The sequence below is a fragment of the Oryzias latipes genome, chromosome 14 (genome assembly GCF_002234675.1).
Source record: "Oryzias latipes chromosome 14, ASM223467v1".
In the NCBI taxonomy this organism is placed as follows: Eukaryota; Metazoa; Chordata; class Actinopteri; order Beloniformes; family Adrianichthyidae; genus Oryzias; species Oryzias latipes.
The window spans coordinates 12725629-12740029 of record NC_019872.2 but is presented as its reverse complement, the minus strand read 5'-3'; the positions used below and the strand labels follow the sequence as shown (position 1 = coordinate 12740029).

The window sequence follows — 14401 nt, the reverse complement described above, 5'->3', positions numbered from 1 at the left end:
TGCACAGTGAAGGTGTGGAATTTAAGGACCTAAATAAACTGCTGTAATGTCAAGCAAAAAAGGTTGGTTTCCTCATAATGATGGGAAAGTGTGATAAAGTTGTACAGGAAATTGCTACTTGAGTTCCTGTTAAAGATGCCCCTGGAATCTTATTCATGCTTCATGTTATTATGTTTTTAATTAACGGTGGGGGGGGGGGATAGTTTTTCTGCTGGTTTCTTATTATCATTTTACATAAAAGAAGAAAAATTAAAAAACATGTATGAAAAAAAAGTTGTAAAATTATGAGAAAAAAGTAAAAAAGCTTGTACAAATAGTTACTCAATAATGAAAAACAAATTTAACAATTTGAATAGACACAATTTTTCCAAGGAAAAAGTATTTCATTTAAAAAATAAAATCTTACATTTCACCTTTAACATTTTTTTAACAAAGACAATCGAACATTTTCTGTGTAATTTATGTTGCAGACAAGTCAGACACATTTTTGTCTTCTTGTGTTGGACATATTTTACTTTTACAACAGGGGTTATGAATCTTATGACACACTAGGTGTATATTTAGGCTGAATTTGATTCATCTTCCTTATATTTGTAACAGTATTTTTTTTGTTGGACCGGATGTAAAATTTTCTTGTAAAAATATTTTCTATTAATATGACAAAGTTTTCCTACAAATTTTGACCTTTTTCTCATAACATCATAACTTTTTCTTTGAAGTTTATGTTTTTGTCTCATAATATAAAAAATGTTCCTTGTAAATTTGTGAATTTTTTAATCATAACTTCATGGTTTTATTTTCACAAAATATTGACTTAAAAATAATTTAAAATCTTTAGTCTTGTAACATTCTTACTTTTTCTCATAATATTATGCATTATGTCTTGTAGAATTTGAGTTTTTCTCACAACATCACCACTTTTTCTTGGAAAATCCTTTTTTCCCCATAATATTATGACTTTTTGTTGTAAAATTTTGAATTTTTAAATCATAAATTTACCTTTTTATTTTCGTAAAATGTTGAGTTTTAAAAAATAATTTTACAACTTTTGTCTTGTAAACTTTGGATTTTTTTCATGATAATACAACTTTTTTCTTGTAAAATTGATTTTTTTTCTTTGATAGTATTATGATTTTTCTTGTGTTGACTTTTTTTTAATTTTAATTTCATGACATTTTTCATGTAAAATTGCGATTTTTTTTTAATCATTAACTTACGATTTTGTTTTCATTCAATGTTGAATTTTAAAAAAAACTTTTGCAAATTAACATTTTTGACTTGTTTTCTCACAATATAATTTTTTCTTGTAAAATTAGTTTTTTTTCTCATAATTTCATGACTTTTCTTGTAAAGTTATATGACTTTACTCTGATATTTTTATTTTGTTTTTTTCTTTAAGGTTGGCCCCTAATTCTCTGTCGAACAAACTAGATAAAAGTCCATGACTTTTCCAAACGATGGAGTCACAGATCATTTTTAGACATTTGTCACACAAGTCAGAGGTGTCAAGTCAAACAGGAAGCGCTAATATCAAAATGAGGGACTTGAATGCTGCAACTAATAATCCTGTATGATATGTGCAGCTTTTTCACCTAATTGAGGTGCAATTTTCATATTCTCAAAATATCTCCATCATAGCTTAAAGAACATTGTGATTATGCGTCCAAATCAAAACAGCATCAGCGTTGACAAAAGGAGCAGGAGTACGGAAAGGGAAGGAAAGAGGGTCAAAATAGGGCATAAACGTACACCATTTATTCAACAGAAATAGCACCAATAGATACTGCTTGTTGCCATGCAACATGACTGGACCAATTTTTTATCTGCTGTGTCTTGTTGTTGACATCTAGTGTTCGTGCAATGTTTGAAATTGCCCAAACTCTTAGCAAACTACTTTTTTCAGTTTATCTCATGCGGAGACCTTCATTTAAACATCATTCTGCGACAGAAGAAAAACACAGAATTTTTACATCCAAATCAAGGTTGAAGCGACGTCCCATTCCAGCATCGGAGTCATCATATTTGAAAGCTATTCATTATTCATAGCGCTAATGGCTGACATTTTCCTCTCTGTTATTGTGAATGCTCGGGCTTCTTGAGGCCATTACTGATTAATTGTTGTGCCGTAAGACTCGTCTGTGCCAGGCAGCTGGATGTATACCAGTTTTTCAGCCTAGGAGAATGGGAGCCTTTTGAAAAAATGAAATTGCATTTTAACTGTAGCTCACCCACTGGGGTAAATATAAATGATAGCTCTGAGGACGTAATGCTATCTAAAGCTTGACACAGAATGTAAGGGCTGTGTTCGAATTCTTGGTCTGCTGTTTGGGACACAGGAGGGTGGGAATGTGAATTCAAAGCTCCTTCTGCACAAAACTGAAGGAAGTGTGCAAAATAACAGAATGTTTTAGAAGCTACAGTGTATGAATGTCTTCAGAAGTTGCCTTTAATGTTTGTCATCCCATCCCCTGGGGGAGCGGTGAGCTGCAGCCTAACCGTGCTCGGGAGGCAGTAGCGTTAAGGGTCTTGCCTAAGGACCCTCACTGGGTGATGTTCATTGCTCGCCATTGATATGGTAATTGACCCAGTACCATTGTTTATCCCCCTCCGGGAATCGAACCCTGGATTCCTGCATTGTAGCCTCTCACCTTACCAACCGAGCTACCCAGCCACGGGTAACTTCATTTTTTCTTCCATTTGTTCCCTTTCGGGGTCACAGGACTGCCAGACCCTATCCCGGCCACTTATGGGCAAAAGCAGGGGACAACCTGGACAGGTCGCCAGTCTGTCACAGGGTAGAATAACACACCTATTTGCACTCACATTCACACCCATGGACAATTTAGAGTTGCCAAGTAACCCTTGTGCTATCCTAGGCACTTTACTATTAGGAGTTGGGTCATCTAGACCCACTAGACAGTGCTCTGAACCTTTTTTCTTCAATGATTTGTGATCTTCACTGGTGTCCATAGATTAAATGAAATCTTTCCACCTTTATCCACCTTTGTCATGGTAGGGAGAACACGTCAATGTAAGGGTGGGGTCATCTAAGATGGCACAAGGGTTAACCTATGAAGCATGTTTTTGGATGGTGAGAGGAAGCCAGCGACCCTGGAGAGAACCCACACATGCACGGGGAGAACATGCAAACTCCACACAGAAAGATCCCCCGTTTCAGGTCCCCCAGCTGGGACTTGAAACAGGGGCTTGAGCAAGAGCGCTAACCACTGCTCCACCGTGCAGTCTACCTGTAAGCGTGCTGCAGGTTTTTGGATTGTCCAGACCAGTAGAGGGTCATGGACAGGAGCAGCATCTTGGAAAGGAGAAAAGGCGTGTCTTGCAGTTCCCTTGAGGCTTCAGAGGCGTCATAAAAATTGAATTTACCATTGTCGTGCTTGTGGTAAGTGTAGTATTTGTAAGAATAAGGTAAGTTGAACGCATTTATGATGTACAGCTGAAGCTGTTGTATGATGACCTTTAGGCAGCGTTCCAGTCGTTCATAAGGTTATGAGTACTGGCTCCTTACTGACCGGGCACAAATGCTTGATGCAAGGGGGGTGCAGGTATATTCCAGAAGGACGCATAAACTGCACTCTGATTGTCTGATTTCCTTACTTCTAAAGCTATGTTCACACCGCTCTCTACAATGCTCTTTCAAGCGGCCACTTGCAATGAAAAGTGAACTGGCATTGTGGGTTTCCATGTTTAAAACCCTACAAATTTTTTCAGGCTCTACGTACAAAACACGGAAATTGACCAATTAGGGACTCGGATTTGGTAGTAACATTTGAGTGGCGTCCCTTTTTATTCACGAAAGTGTCAATCATTTGAAAATTGATTGTGCAGGAGAATTTAATAATTGTGGTTTGTTCCCAGACTGAAATATATGACCCTAAGTCTTTCATGTATCAGAATAGAGCTGGGAAATAGAGCAAGATTCATGAGATTTGCACCGCTTCCACATTTCTCACCAAGCCAGCTGATGGAGATGCGCTTGTATCAGGTAGCAACAGTCGAGTGGGAACACCATAAACAAACATTCAAAAATGTGCTTTTAGCATGTTTTTGAATTTGTGTGACATGCAGGGTGTAAACGTAGCATAGCAGTCATGCTGCATGCAAGGGACACTTATCACTCGAACAGCACCAACGGGCTGCCTGCACAGTGCACAGGGTTCGGTGGGCTGAAAAATGAAAAATCTATACAAAACGCCTGCATTTCACCTGCTTCACCTGTACTTACGTGTTGCTTAAGTGTACACTACAACCTGTCGCCCGCAGCATGCTGACAATCTCAAAATATCTCCACAATCTGAGATGCCTAACTCCTAATTATAGTAAAGCAGAGGTAAAGTATGTAATAGAGATTATGCTTTCGTGTTTCAATTTCTTATTTTATTTGCAAAGCTGTCAGTAAAGGTGTTTTGACACAGTTTTTAATTAGGTCTATTAAATGACTGTTTAATGAGGCTATCAAGGCTGCAGGAGAAGCACAATGGGCTTATTAGCAGACCCATGTTATTTTCCCAATCGGAACCACTGCTTGTCTTGTCAAACAGGCTGATTCTTATGTGTTTTAGCTTCCTTTTCATTTATTTGTTTTGTTCTTCTTGTTGTGATGATGCCCATTGATGCTGGGACAGCATGGATTAGATTTAGCAACAACATTTTTATCCTTGAGACTATTCTGTATGATCATCAGCACCGCCAAACTATTTAAATTCTGCTGTCAGCTTCCAGTTTGTATTTGGTTTCTTTCTTTTATCTCTTTCCTCTGCAGATGTAGATATTTGCAGAAGCTATGACTGCACGTCTGAATTCACAACATGGCTCACAGGAATCCATCGGTTGAGCAAAGAAGGAGCCATGAAAGACGCCATTCATATCAAGTGAAGAGCAAGCTGGCAGGATGGCAACTGATCCAGACCATATTGAGCAGACTGCTAATCACCGACAGTGTTTGCACCGTGAACAGCATGAAGAAAGTTTGTGTTCATGCCAAACACGATCCACGGCACTTCAAGACAGTACAGCAGCACTGCCGGTGGGATTTCAAAACGAGGGGGAGGCATGGAAACGAGAGATGGCAAAGCCCATCCAACAAAACTCCTTTTTCATTGGCCAACCGGCGGACTGCAGGCAGAGCAGAAGTCAATCTTTATTTTAACTGCCTCCAGCTAAATTACTACACAGCTCAAGGAGATTGTGTGTGTGTGTGTGTGTGTGTGTGTGGGTGTGTGTGGGTGTGTGTGTGCAGTCCTGTGCAGTATAGATGGATGACTCATCCACCAATCATGTGACTCATCAATCACTGCAGTTACCATTTCCCCACCACGCTCTGCCTGACGGTTTGACTCTAGATGTTTTCTTGGTCTGCATATTGATGGCAGTGACATATATGAGTCATGCAGTCCCCGAGCTTTTGTCTCCTCTTTTGGGTGTGTCTTTGCGTGCAGGAGCCTCTCGCTGCTTTGTGACCTACAGGATAACACTCTAAAAAGCCATTGAAAAGCTGAACTTTAATAAAATAATTGCTTTTATTTTTTTATCATATAGCAAAACTAGTAATCATCATGCTGGTATTTACACATCGCACGGGCATATTTATTTCACACTGTACATCTTACAATGCTAAAGGTGACATCAACAACAACACTCTCCTTTTACAAGTCAGATGGCTTCACTGTGGACACAGTGGCCCTCTTCCTTTAAGATTTCTTTTTTTTTCTTTTTTTTTTCTCTTAAATGTTCACAGTTTATTGAGAGAAACCATTTTGAGTTCTCCATACTGTTTTTTTTCTCTTTTTTTGTTCTTTTTTGAGATGCAAGTAGAAAGACGTGCATTTAACGGTTTTAGCATAATCCCTGACTCCCCAGCCCGAAGCTCTTCAATGAATTTCTTCTGAAAATTAACTAAACATTTGAAGCCTCTTGGCAAAAATCCCTTTTCAAAAGGCTGTAGAACACATAGCTTGACTTCAAGTATTTTTTTCCTTATAAAAAAATAGGTAATATGAATATAATGCAAGAACAATGAGAGAAAATTGATTGTGTTTTTCAGGGACAAACAGTAAGGAAATTATAATTAAAAAAAGGGAGGTTGCTTGTGATATAATAACTGTCCCAGAAATATTATTAGATGAAAAAGAATGTATGGATCCCAAAATGATTGAAAACCCTTAGTCCACCACGTTGGAAGTTTTAGTTTTTAAGTTTGTGCTTTTGGAGTCCACAGGGTTTCTACATCGGGACCACTTGATATGATAGCAAAATGCGATATGATATTTCCTTTATACCACACTGCTTTGTAAAAATCTCATCTGCAATTTGAAAAAAAAAGAAAAGAAAACAGATGTGTGTATTAAAATTGCAGCTCTTTTAAAATTGATCCAATCAGGCATTTAAAAAAAAGGCATCTACACACATCGAATACAACAAAAATATTCGTCAACATTTGACAACTGCAGTGTTTTGTGAAGTTTTTGTAAAGCGGCTTTAGTTTAGCAGAATGATACAGTATAAAACAAAAGAGATACAAAGTGATGCTGTAAACATGGTTTTGTCACAATGGGCACATAGAAATGTCATTCTGTGTAGTGTGTGTCCTCTATAATTCTTTGAAATATACAGGAGCTTTGACCTGAATGGAGGCAGAAATACGCAATGGTATGTTCTGTTTCAAAATGTAAACTGTCCAAGAGGCTAAACATGGTAGCAGGGAGCTTCGAGCGGGACGCCCCTCGCCCTGACTGGGAGAAACAAAACAAAAAAAATAAAACTCAACCAAATCACGGTGAATATCAACAGAAATCAAACTTTTCATAGCACTTCAATTTGCCATCATCTCTTTGCTTCAGCTTTGACCTGGCACTGTAAAATGTGTGCCACCTGTCTGTCATCTGGAAATGTCCAAAACAAGACTTTCAATACATTTTGCGCTTCATGTAGATCCTCTCGATAAAGTTCTCCAGCTCCTCCTCACTGTCCAGCTGAGGCACGAGCCCATCTTCTTCATAGTCTTCTCCTGGTGTGTCTTGTGGATAGTAGTAAGAGGGCCTCCGGCCCGTCCGGGGTGTGATTAGCGGTTTTGGGGGCGGTAGGGGTTGGTAGGTCCGTGGATGAGGAAGGATGTAATTCGAGATGTAAGGGGTGACGGGCAGGCGCAGCGGTGGCTGCTGCCTCCATCCCTGCCCTGCACGGTTCTTACCTCTGCCCCTGTGTCTGCGCTTCGGGCCCTGAAGGTCAAGTTCCTGGGGGCTGAATGGCTGGTCCCTAGAGGGAGGGGGCTTGCCATAGTACTGTGTTTTAGGATAAGGGAAGTAAACAGGGTAGTAGGCTCGATATGGCTTTTGATAATACGGATACGAGGGAAAGGCCAAGAATTGTTTCTGAGGTTTATACCAATAGTCAAGCTGCTTCGGGGGCTTGTACCAATAGTCCTGCTTGTGTGACTTGACTTTGTCCTTGTGCCATTTCTTGTTGGACTTGTTGTGCTTATAAGGGGCTTTCTTGGGGTTCTTGGAGGCTGTGTAGTGATAGATAGGTGGGGCAGGCAGAGGAAGAGGCACTAGGGGCCTGAAACGTGGGGCAATAGGATTGCTATTTACCGGTTGCTTCTGCAGCTCTTTTCTTTTTTTCTTCTTCTCCTCCACATCGCTGATAATCTCAATCACATCGTCAGCAGGCAGGTGAAGCTTGCTGCTGATCTCAATCAGCCGGTCAATCATTTGCTGGTCCAGGTCGTCTTCGTCAGGGAGAACCTCCTCAGATCGCTTGTCCTCTGCGGTGTTGCTGCTCTTCTGCCGCGGCTTCATGTAAGACTGCTGCTTCTTTCCCATGTACTGCAACAGCATGTCTGAGGCAATGTCTGCCAGCCTCTGCTCTTCCTCCCTGGCTCGCTCTGCCTCCTCCTGTTGCCGAAGAACCTCCTGCTTCTCTGCACGCGCCCTTGCCTCTTCCTCCATGTGCGTGAGACTCTCCTCCTCCTCCTCAACTTCCTCCTCCAGCTCTTCTCCTTCATCCTCAAAGTCATCCATGAAATTTCCCCCCTTGTTGCGAGATGTGCTCTCCTGCCAGTGCTGTTTTTTTCCAGCACGTGCCAGCTGAGTGTTGTATGCTTTGTAGCCCTTCAGAGGAGGCAGGATTTCATTGTCTTGGAGACCCAAATCAATATTCTGAAAGTAGCCCCTTATTTGGCGCTGCAGAGAGGGATCGTCCTCCTGGAAGGTAGAACCAGAGCGAACCTCAGCTAGCAGGCGTTCTAGATCATTTTCCACCTTACGCCCTTCCTCTTCTTCTGTCTTTTTTTCACTCGCGCCATCAGGACCCTCATCCTCGGAGGACCACACCTGAGCTGTCTCTAACCTTGTGGTCTTATCCAGCTCCTCCCATTCCTTCAAGTCACCCCCCTGAGCAGCTGTCAAATGGCCTAAAATTAGCTTTTCAATAGCCTTATCAGCCTCTTGCCCCTCCTTGCCTTCCTCCACCCCCCTGTCTTCCTCTGTCTTCTCTGTTCTCCTTATCTCGCCACCCTCCGAGCTTTCAGCAGAAGGCAGCTTCTGATCCTCTTCCCAGTCTTTGTCTCTGCTTGCTTGGATTTCTCTGTCCCCCGTGTGGTCCAGGGACTCCAAGAGAACGGCGAGCACCTGTGCAGAGTCTGTCACTTTATCTAACGGATCGTCTGGACCCGGGCCCCGACCCAGGTCGAAGGATGCGTTGTCAGGGCTAGACAGACTTTGGATTGGGGGTGAGAGGAAAGAGGCAAGGCTGTCCTCTTTATGATAAGTCCAGGGGCGCCCTTCCAGCCCTCCCTCGCCTTCCTCACCCCGCACAGGGGCGGCGCCAGCTAGTTTTGGAGTGACTATGAGCAAGACCAATAAGATGAGGTGGGCTGTGGAATGGGCGTGATGACCGGTCATGACCACGTAGAACTGGCAGGAGGGAGGTTAAGCACCTGGAGAGAAGGAGAAGACAAAAATGCAGCAGACACATAAGAATTTGTGTGTATGTGAGTGTGTGTGTGTGGGGGGGGGGGGTGTTGTTTATTTGTTTGTTAGTTTTTTCAATGAAAGTCAGTATTATTTAAAAGATTTCAAAGGAATTTTACTATTTTAAATTAAATATGAGAATATGAGAGTCATCAAGCAGAGCACATTTTGAACTATTATTTTCTTTAATCTTTTTATTTCTATTTACATTTTTTTTATTTAAACACAAAGCCACCACGAAAAAAAAGCACTTCACAGCGTAAGTGGATTTTTTTGTGTTTAATTGTGTTCATGTCTGAGAGGAAAAACCGGCGGACAAAGAAGACTAATGAGCCGTGATTGGTGCTTTGCCGCAAAATCAGAGGCAGGATTGGAACATTTCGGTCAAATATTTTTTACGTTTTGTTAAAAAACAACTTTAAAACATTCACATCAATCCGGACCTTAAATAAAATCGTGTTCTTTGGATAATCTGAGAACATTTTTTAACTAAAAGGGTTCGAATTTACATGAAAAATGCGATTTAACAGAGATAAAAAAACATTTTTCCACCACGTTTAATAAACAATTAATTGATTTGTTAAAGAGTAGCAGCTGATTTGTCATAATCGGTTACTTTTTGTAATAAAGTGTAGAAATAGCTAATATCCGCGTATCAAGGAAGGACGGAAGGGATTTTTATGCGTATAACAAGCAAAGCGCATCTCACCTCATCCTCTGAACCAACGCGGCCAGCGCGCGCACACTTTTCATTTCTTTTAATTAAAGGCAGAAAACTCCAATTAGATCCAAAATCCGCAGCACTGATTTTTGTTTGCCACAGAAAGGAGGCTGGGAGTCAGTGGCACACAGACGCGACGCACCGGGAAGCCATGCGCAGAGCTGTTGGCTGCGGTTGATGGTTTAACCCTACGGTCCCTGCCTGCATAGGTTCTCCCCCCCCCCGAATCACAAATCAACTGGATGCTTAATGTGAGAGAAGTGGGTCTTTTTTTTGTTTTTGTTTTTTTGCACCATACAAAGATGAAGGGGCAGATTTGCGATTTTGTCTGCGCGCTCCGAGTTTTTTTTCACCGAGTGGTGGAATGCGAAAAAGCGCACATTTTTGGTTAATAAAGACAAAAATTTAACGGTTCAGATTTAGTAAAATTTGATGTTTACTGTGCGAAACGAAGCATAAAGATGTATAAAGTTATTGACCACATTTTAACTATCGATTTAAAAAGAAATTATTTAATTAATCACTAAAAGAAACAACATAAATATATTTCTCATTAACTGTTTTGGTTTTAATTAAATGCTGTTAATTAAATGCTGCTAAAAGCATAAAGGATCTCACCTAAAATGTTTTAGAATCTGCGCAAAAATTTACATTGAAAGACTTTTACCTGCACAAATGGGTGGCCTTCCTTTTTTTCTTCTTCTTCTTTTTTTGTAAACACACAATTAAAAATATACCTTTTGGGGGTTTCAGATTTTATTTTAACGTTTTTTGAGAACATTTTTTTTTTCATTTTTCTTATTCAAAAAAGAAAATATTGTTTTAATTGTCATATATAAAAATGTGTACTAAAACGTAGTACAAAACAACGTTTTATGTCTAAAAGGGTGAAATTTTTCGAAATTTACAGTTTTACATTTTGTGTAATGTTGAAAATGTGACAGCAGTCAGCTTTAAACTGGACTTCTTCTTCAAAGACACATTTTTTTTTAAAAATACAAATAAAAAAGAATTCATTCCTGTTAGTTATCAAAAATTTGATGTGGCTCCACTTACCTGGAGACCCTCTTGGAGGGTGGAGAAGGGGTGAAACTCACAGAAAAAGCCAAGATTATATCACAAAAAAGTGGATCACCTGAGAGAATTTTTTTGTCCCTCCCCCCGTCGCTTCAGTCTGTGACCACCATCAGTTAAAAAATTAAAAATAAAAGCAACTCCCCGTATTTATTTTGTTTTGAAACCTTTCTGAATTGCAGCAGCTCATGCGCTAATGTACATTGAGTGAACGTTTTCAGCACCACGGTCAGCGCAACTTTATTGTATATACCCACGTTGAACCACGTGACTCCCCCCCTTCCCCTACTCCTCCCAGCTGCAGGCAGTGCTGACGTCACTTCCATTGATAAGAATGTTGGTGGGGACATGGTACTGTGAGTCGAGGCTCGCCCCAGCTGATGAATGAACGGAAATGGCATGAATGAAATAGTGCTTTCCTGAATGAAAAGGGAAAATTGTAGTGATGGAGCTCCTTTGGAGCAATTTAACATTCCACATATTAAAGGTTAGCGTGCTGCTTTCTGCCCTGCCGTGCTGTTCCAGCTCCAACTGCTGCTGTGTTCGGGGAAAACATTCAGACTGACCTCATTTACAGGCTCACCAAATTAGGGTCATTTTGGTGAGAAACGTTCAGTTGAATCTGTTGCTCTGTAGCAGAGGGTCCCTTTTTTAGCCGGCAATGTAGTTGTTGGGCTTTTGTCTGAGGAGTCCCTGACCTCGTGTGTCTGCACGGCTCATGAAAGCAGACTTGTTTTGATGCTCCATTGATGCTCGATATGCACAATCTTCCTTCCCGCTTTTCTTCATTAATCTCTTTCTCTCTCAGTCTGAGAATCGGTGTTCCATTAATGTTGCCCCTCATCATCGTTCTCATTCACACCTCAGAAACAGAAGTGAGTAAACAAAGTCATTTCAGGTCCGACTCCATTCACATAGATGGCTCCACATTGTATCCTATGTTACTTTAAACCGCTTAAACTTGAAATGTAATTATAGCTCAACGGAATAAATCATGACACATCATGCATTAATCCATAATCTTTGGAGTCATCGTGACTCATACATTAGCTTCACATTATTTAAAGACCCACTCTGATTAAAAAGGTGTATTTGGTGTTTCTTAACATGTTCTTGTGGTATTTTTTTCATGATGGACATTTATATAGCAATCTAAGATTAAAATTGTGTTTCTGAGGATCTTTTTACTTAAAGTGTTGTGAATCAGGAGCAGTAGATGAAAAAAATGTCTGAAAAAGATATAGGACAGGGAAAATACGCTGGGTGGGCCACAAGGTGCCTGCTCCAAGCTCTAAATAATAGGGAGGGGAAGTGGGGCGGGGTTGCTCCATGCCATCAGTCAACAGCCATGACTAAGAGGCAAATTTCTCATGAACTACTGCCGCTCTGCAGAAACTATGTCCTAGAAAACAACACAGGTTTGGGGATTTTGGCTAAAAATGGCAAAATCATAATTAAAAGAACACAAAGTCCTGTAGAAGGCCTTTAGCATAGATCAAAAGGTGATTGGAGTGAGTCTTTAAGCAAACTATTTGTACACTTACCTGTTAAACTGTCCTGCTGGTGAACAACCTGTCTAAAATGACTGCATTTGGCAGCAGCTCAGATTTTTACCAATATGAAAGTAAAAAGAAAATCTCTGTAGCTTTGATGAAGAGTAGCAGAGAGAAACTCATATGAGTCTGCCTGAAGGTTTAAACCTCACCTGTCCTGCCTGGAACATCAAGATAAGGATCAAAGGTCTGTTACAGCAAACAACTCTGGGTTGTAGAGAAATCCTTTTATCACTCTGAATTTAAATTCACCAATGTTTTTTTTTTTCCACTTCCTTTCTGGGGCTATTTATTATCACACACACACAAAAAAGCATCCAACAGTTGTCATCCCCAAGGCTTTTTGTAATGGTTCATTTTTGTACATTACTGCTCAAGGTTGGAAAAAAATGTGGAGTTGCTTCTGCTTTTAAAGTGAGGCCCATCACTGCCATCTGAGTTCTGAATAATGGACAAACAACATCATTCACAATGTAAAACCTGAGTTCATTTCCATAGTCTTTATTTGTCATTGCCAAGCTCCCACTTTGGCCGAGTCTATTATGACATTTAGCTGTCAGCCCCCGAAATTAACTTGTTTTTATCATAGTTGTGTGTCTTAAAGCGGAGCAGTGCAAAGACTTTGGTAGGAAATCCAAGCACAAACAAAAAGCTGCGTGGGAAAAAGTAAAAAATATCAGGCAACATTGAGACTGTCAAAAATATTAAACCAGCAAAAAAAAAGCAAAATTTAAAGATTTTCTTTTGATCTTTTGCAAAAGTGTTGCTATTGGTCTTTTACTTATAATTTTGATGGTTTTACTAAAATAAAAAAAACTTTTCTAGAACATAGTTTCAGCAGAACAGCAATAGTTCATTCATAAACCTGCCTCCCAGTTTTGAGTTTGCACAGAACAACCCCGCCCCCCTTCCTGTCACCCACATCTGAGTGTTTACATGCTATCTTGCTTACTCACTGCCCCTCACACCCCCAACCTACATTACCAGTGCAACAAAAATGGTGAGTAATATCGAAGCGATACATGTTGGCTTGCCCAGTGTAATTTTTTGCAATAAAGAAGCATGTTTTCAAACAGCATTTTTTTGTCTGCTCCTGACTCACAACAGTTTGAATAAATAAATACTCTGAAATAAAAATGGAATCTTAATTGTCTTTATATGTGTCCTCCATTATGAGTAAAATGCCACAAGAACATGTGAAAAACGATAAAAACCCTATTTTATCGTGCCTTTAAACCATTTAGCAATGGGAACTCCTTCAAAATAGAATTCTTGCCAAATTTAGATGTAATTTTAAAAAAAACTTATCACTATGACAAACATCTTGTGAATTGTCACTGAGGAAACAAAAAACTATGATAATCTTATATTAGGTTCTTAGGACTCTAAAGCTTTGATTTGTACAACTCCATTCATGTATGCTTTTTCCCCTCATGTTTTTATGTGTAAATTCTTGCACTGATAATCACTGATAATCACTGATAATCAGAAGTTAATCAGATATTACCTGCACATGTAACTTGCACGTGGCCATATTTATTTTTGCAATTATCATGCATCGTGGTTGGAGGGTGTCCAAATGACTAAAGCAAAGCTTTGATTTTATTCTTTGGCACAATTTTATTTGGATTCCGACTAAAAATATGGGATTCTGTTTTGGGTGATGAGACACGCACGCATCAAAAAGGAAATGCAATTTGCAACAAGGCCTGGAGATGCCATGTCACCTCTGTTTGCTGCACATGATGCTGCACAAAGACTAAGCGCTGTGTGTTTGCATGCGCATTTAATTCTTGCAATTCTTCAAGGTGGCTCCAAGCTCGGAGAGGTAAGCGTGGAGCTGCAGGCCAGATGCCGATATAACGGTCTGGCATCTGCCACTCAGCATTAGCTGGCCCCTTACCCTCATTCTGCAACCCCCGCACTGACTCACACTCCACCGCCTGCCACTCACACTGTTTAACACCAGTGCACCTAGCATTTAATGGAACACACACATTTGATAATAGGCACCTCACTTTTAAAGTTCAATTTTAGTTGTGTTGTTGTCATCTTTAACATGCATG

The 14401-nt window shown here is 40.1% G+C and overlaps 1 protein-coding gene across 2 annotated transcripts; it reads right to left on the bottom strand.

The window, feature by feature from the left end:
- Positions 1-5518: 5518 nt before the first annotated feature.
- LOC110016377 lies at positions 5519-11003 on the bottom strand. 2 transcript variants are annotated; one of them, XM_020708837.2, is made up of 2 exons: positions 10765-11003; positions 5519-8953 (listed from the first exon to the last, which is right to left on the bottom strand). In XM_020708837.2, the coding sequence occupies exon 2, from the start codon at positions 8916-8918 to the stop codon at positions 6924-6926; it is 1995 nt and encodes a 664-aa protein (XP_020564496.1). In that variant the 5' UTR covers positions 8919-8953; positions 10765-11003; the 3' UTR covers positions 5519-6923. The 2 variants fall into 2 exon arrangements, with proteins under 2 accessions (XP_020564496.1, XP_020564497.1); XM_020708838.2 differs by lacking the exon at positions 10765-11003 and adding an exon at positions 9697-10169.
- Between the last annotated feature and the right edge of the window lie 3398 nt (positions 11004-14401).